This window comes from Mus pahari, chromosome 3 (assembly GCF_900095145.1).
Source record: "Mus pahari chromosome 3, PAHARI_EIJ_v1.1, whole genome shotgun sequence".
Lineage (NCBI taxonomy): Eukaryota > Metazoa > Chordata > Mammalia > Rodentia > Muridae > Mus > Mus pahari.
The window spans coordinates 102,015,736-102,021,735 of record NC_034592.1 but is presented as its reverse complement, the minus strand read 5'-3'; the positions used below and the strand labels follow the sequence as shown (position 1 = coordinate 102,021,735).

The 6,000-nt window shown below is 42.5% G+C and overlaps 1 protein-coding gene across 1 annotated transcript in view; it reads right to left on the bottom strand.

Moving 5' to 3' along the window:
* Positions 1 to 6,000, bottom strand: part of Bub1b (BUB1 mitotic checkpoint serine/threonine kinase B) — a 50,953-nt gene that overhangs the window by 29,850 nt on the left and 15,103 nt on the right. The window contains exons 7-9 of the mRNA XM_021193355.1: positions 4,013 to 4,227; positions 3,619 to 3,710; positions 1,958 to 2,184 (exon numbers count right to left, since the gene is read on the bottom strand). Of these exons, the coding sequence (XP_021049014.1) occupies positions 1,958 to 2,184; positions 3,619 to 3,710; positions 4,013 to 4,227 (534 nt within the window). The remainder of the gene's footprint in view (positions 1 to 1,957; positions 2,185 to 3,618; positions 3,711 to 4,012; positions 4,228 to 6,000) is intronic.

The following is a 6,000-nucleotide window of genomic DNA, read 5'->3' as shown; positions in this document are numbered from 1 at the left end:
CCTGCCTCTGCCTCCGGAGTGCTGGGATTAAAGGCGTGCACCACTACCACCTGGCTCATAGTAAGTAAATCTTTAAAAAAAAAAAAAAAAAAAAAGGAAGCCCCCACCCAGTGCATGCCACGCCCTCCCCTGCCCCCTGCCCTGAATAACAGGAGTAAGGTGTTTGTAGTTGTTGTTTGCTTTTTTAAAGAATAGTAAAGAATAGGAAGTTTGCTCTTTGGGGAAGCAGAATGATGGCTTGATCCTTTGGGATAATAAAGCACTTCAAAACAATGGGAATCCAGGTTATGACAACAGTAGGGGGAGAAAAGCTGGAGGGAAGGAGAACTGTTCCAGACAAATAGCTACTGTGAGAAAAGACAGACTCTAGAACTAACAAATAAAAAGACGGACTCTAGAACTACCAAATAAAAAGACAGACTCTAGAACTACCAAATGAGATGCTTCAGGTCTTTCAATGAACTATGGGAGAAAACCAGAGCTGCAGATGCAAGACTTGAGACAAAATTGAATTTATCTACCCAAATCCCACTAAACCTCAGCAGAGATTTCTGTGAATAAAATAGGTTTCACCTAACTTCTATATAGTAGGTATGAACTAGAAATTTTCCTTAGAAAAATATTTTTTTTTAAAGATTTATTTTATTATTATATCTAAGTACACAATGTAGCTGTCTTCAGACACACCAGAAGAGGGCAGATGGTTGTGAGCCACCATGTGGTTGCTAGGATTTGAACTCATGACCTCCGGAAGAGCAGTTGGTGCTCTTAACCACTGAGCCATCTCTCCAGCCCCAGAAAAATATTTTAATTGAGGTACTTTGTTAACTTGGCTCTTTGGGAGTTTGGAGGTATTTCCTGTGCCAGAGACTGAACACAGATCTACACACACACACACCACTGAGCTTCACCCCTCAGCTTAGTGTATTTCTTCCAGGAAGTCCCACCTTCTACTTTCTGCCTTTGCTAAAGGCCATCATCAGTCTTTGATTGGCAGGTTAAGCTTTTATATAGTGCACAAGAGATAATCTCTAAGGGTAGAGATATCCTTTTGCCTGCATATGACTGTGTACTACTGTGTACTTGATGCCACAGAGGCCAGAGAAGGATGCTGGGTGTGAACATGTGTGCTGGGTAGTGAACCTGGGTCCTCTGTAAGAGCAGCTAATGCTCCTGGCTGCTGAGCCATCTCTCTAGGTCTCCAGTTCCTGATTTCAAAAGGCAGTACTCAGTCTGTGTGGTGGTACACACCTTTAATCCCAGCACTCGGGAGGCTGAGACCAGCCTGGTCTACAGAGTGAGGTGAGACTCTTGTCTTAGAACAAACAAACAAAGCCTCACTCAGCTGGCCCCTTGCTTTGCAACCATGTTCTCTTCCCACATGGGCACAGAGGGCCCACTTTCCAATACAGCATTTGAAATGTAATTTACCCTCTTGTTTTAACACCCAAGTCTCCAGCATCCCCTCTCCTGTGGATCTCCTGCTCTGTCAGCTGCCTCCTAACACCAGAACACATCACTCCAGGACAAGAACTGCTTTCCGGACTCCTCTCTTTTCAAATATTCCCTTAATTTCAGAATGAATAATGACTTGAAAAATAATAGAAATAAATATTCTAAGTGACTGAGATATGATTATGTTAATATAAATAAGCTGCGAGAGCAACTGAGACCAAGTGTGTCAGGCAGCATCCAGGGAGGTACTTAAGGAGGAGTGCAGCTGACACACGCATTGCCTCTGTTGTGCAGAGCATAGGCTGTTTTCTCAAGAAAAACGTTTTATAGGAGGCAGCAATAACAATCAGTATATACGCGTGCACACACACACACACACACACACACACACACACACACACGGGCAGGAAGCTACACCAGCAATAGAAACATCGGCACACGAATGTACAATAGGGAGGCAATCTCAGACTTGCAAAGTTATTTCTTTGAACAAGTCCCATACCTTCCCTTTGCTCTTTCAGCTTCTTCCGGAACACTTCAGCTCGGATCTCCTCAAAGGAGAATTCTCCAACTCCGGCATAGATCTTCTCCTTACAATACATCACCTTCCCCTTCTCCTCACACCCTTGTTGGTGACTCTGAACTCTCTGCAAAGGGTCTCCTTCCTCTCTCCCTGGCCTCCTGGTGCTGAGAACATGGTTGATACTAGGTTCAATCTTACATGGTGTCCTAAGGAAAGGAAACAATTATTACTCAAAGTCAAGGTCGATACTTCCTATTTTGCCCAAACATATATATATATATATCACACCCAATACGCACACACCCCATATACGCACACATCCACACACACCATACATCCACACACTCCATACAAACACATACCATACACACACTATAAACACACCCCATATACACATATACACACACACCATACACACACACCCCATATACACACATACACACACATACCATACATACACATACACACATACACCCCATATACACACCCACACCATACATACATCATATACACCACATACACAAACACACTCTAAAATAAATTTTTCAAAAAAGGAGCCAGAGTGGTGGCACTCTGCCATTAGAGAGGCAAAGGCAGGTGGATCTTGGTGAGTTCAAGGCCAGCCTAATCTACAAAGTAAGTTCCAGGACAGCCCTTGTGTATAGTGAAACCTGACTCAAACAAACAAATAAATTTAAACTTAAAAATGAAATTTACATAAAGCTTAATATAAATTCTATAAAGATTCTGATGGCTTTCCATGTTTTATGCTTAGACAGAATTTTTGCTCAAAATTATACTCAATTTGCATTCCAATGGTGCCTATCACATAGTGTGAGTTACAAATTAGCTATGAAGCTAAAAGTATACTGTATTATGTGCCTCTAATCCCAGCACTCGGGAGGCAGAAACATAGGAATCTCTATGAGTTCAAGGCTAGCATGGTCTAAACAAGAACTTTGTCTTTAAAAAAATTAAAACACACATATTAGCTATGAGGAAATTCTTGTATTGAAACAGAATTGAACCTAGTATTAGAACTCACAATCTTTAAAGATTAAAGCATGGAGTGATTATTTATCTACCATTTTGTCTAATTCTTCTTCTAACAAGAACATTAGGGGCTGAAGAGCTGGCTCAGCAGTTGAAAGCTCTTGTTCCTCCAGAGGACTGAATTCACAGCACCCACACAGCAGCTCATAAATGTTTGTAAATCCAGTCCCAGAGAATTCAATGCTCTCTTCTGACCGCTTTCTGACATCAGACATGCATGTGGAGCACAGACATGCATACATGCAGGCAAGACGCTCATACACATTATTTAATCTAGAAAAAAATTCTTTTAAAATGTCAAGGGTTATGAAGGAGAAAAGAGACACCCAGAAGAGAAAAACAGGGTAAGATGAAAACTCCACTGTCTGATATTGTCAGTAACAGAGCAGCATTTCCCCCGTGGATCTCAGTGGCTACTTCTGCTACAGCAAGAGCACCAGAATCCCGATGACTAAGTTCACTAGCATAGACAACAAATACAAAGGAGACACAGGTATATCTGCCATCACTCCTTCCATGAGATGCGCTGGGACTCTCAGGCATCCTTAGTGCTCTCTCTCCTCTGCACATGATCCGGAAGCACTCACATTACTGTCTGCTGGGCGCTCTCTTCCACATACGGAGTAAAGTTGGGAAGCACACTGGGTACAGACATCACAGAGGCTAGATTGCCACGAGGCTAAGAATGGAGAAAAAAAAATTAAAATTTATCCAGACAGCCTCTAAATAGTCTTCTAGGAGTTAAGCAGTGTTAGAATACAGCCAGGCGGGATGGTGCACAAGTATAATGCTAGCACAAGGAAAGCTGAGGCAAGAGCATGGAGAGTTGAAGGCCAGCCTAGGCTGCACAGCAAGTTCAAGACTAGACTAAGGTAAATAGTGAGAGCCCATATCAAACACACAAAGCAAGCAACTCAAACAAGAACAATCCAAGAGACCAATCAACTCTAAAGCAGATTGGCAAATACCATGAGTCCTCACCCTATGTTCCACAGGCCTGTCTGTGTTCCATGGGCCTGGCTGAAGCTCGTTCTCTTTGGCCCTGGGCACAGGGGGTGCCATCCATGGCTGGGCTACAGGTTTAGGTAACTCCGGTCTAGATGCGATATCAGCATTTTCATCAAAAACAGTGATCCTGCGATTACTGTGCACTGGCTGAGGAACTGTATTTAGGAATCCTCTGCTCTGACCTGGAGCTAGGCAAGAAAGGTGATGACAATGTCATGTAAAAGCTTTAATTATTAACACAGATGCCATATAAGATACACATATTCTGCTCCTAATTAAGAGGGATACTTCCTCAAAATGAGATTTAAAAGAATTTTTTTTTTAAACCTTAAGTTAAGGTGAAGAGATAGCTTGGCAGCTAAGAGCACATACTGCTCTTGCAGAGGACCTGAGCTGAGTTCTAGCACCCACATGGGATGCTCAAAACTCCTGAAATCCTAGAAGCCCTCCTCTGGCCTCTATGGGCACCTGCACTCACATGCACACACCTATACACATACTAATCACTAAAAATAAATAAATCTTAGTAAAAAATAGTAATAAACTCTCAACGATTCAACTAGTAACATTATTATACATTTTCTTTACTTTTCCCTTTGTCCTAGCACTTCAGTCTTTTCTTTAAGATTTATCTTCTAGCCGAGCGTGGTGGCACACGCCTTTAATCCCAGCACTCAGGAGGCAGAGGCAGGCGGATTTCTGAGTTCGAGGCCAGCCTGATCTACAAAGTGAGTTCTAGGACAGCCAGGGCTATACAGAGAAACCCTGTCTCGAAAAACAAAAAAGGAAAAAAAAGATTTATCTTCACTATTTCTAGTTATGTGTAAGGGTGTGTCTGCATGAGAGTATATGCATATGAGCATAGGTGTCCATGGAGGTGAGAGGTATGGGTCCCCTGTAGCTGGAGTTACATACGGCTGTCATCTGCCTCATATGGATGCTGAGAACACAACTCAGGTCCTTTGTAAGAATAACAAGTGCTCTTAACTTCTGAGCATTTTCCAGTTCCTGAGCCTTCGCTCTGACCTGTACTTCAGATTTTATGTCTTTGTTTTTGAGACAGTCTTGCTATATAGCGATGACTAGCTTCAAACTCAGATCTGCCTGTCTCCAAGCATTATATGAAAGCAGTCCACTACCACATATGACAGATATCCTCTCATAACTTAAAAAGTCTTACAACTTCTTTCAGTCATCATTGTAACACTGCCTACTGTTGTTATGTACTTTGGTTGGTTAATTTTCAGGTGTATTTGGGGTTTTTTGGTTTTTGTTGTTTTTGAGGCAGGGTTTCTCTGCATAGCCCTGGCTGCCCTGGCACTTACGCTATAGGCCAGGCTGGCCTTGAACTCACGGGATGTGCCTGCCTCTGCCTCCTGAGTGCTGGGTCAACAGCATGGAGCACCACACCCAGCACACTGTCTAGCTTTATCAGAAGCTAACCTAAGTATTTTTCAGTTTTCTATTTTATCTTACTTGAAATAACAGATGTACTAGAACCAAAACTACAGGACCAGCCCACTTACTAGGGGTACCTTCTCTGTGAGACAACTATTTTAAGCTTTACTGTGCTCGTCATCGTGGAATAGCCTCTGACAGCACACACTCCCTACACCCCAATTCTAGGCTTTCCAATCCACATTTTGATTGCTGCTAAAATGATAACAGGAAAGGGGTAAGGGAAACCAGTGTAGTTAACATGTCTGATTGTCATAAATTCAGGTAACAAAAGCTTATTTTCCTCCATACTTTCTGGACAATTTTGCTGTGACCCCAGAACAGTGTTAAAAACAGTCACTGCTAATTAAAAAGAGGGGGGGAAGTTTGTGCCAGATGTGGGGCACTGCCAATAATCCTAGCACTTGGATGTGGAAGCAGAAGGATCAGGAGTTCAAGGCCAGACTCTACCATACAGCAAGTATGAAGTCAACATGAACTATATGAAACCCTGACTCAATAAA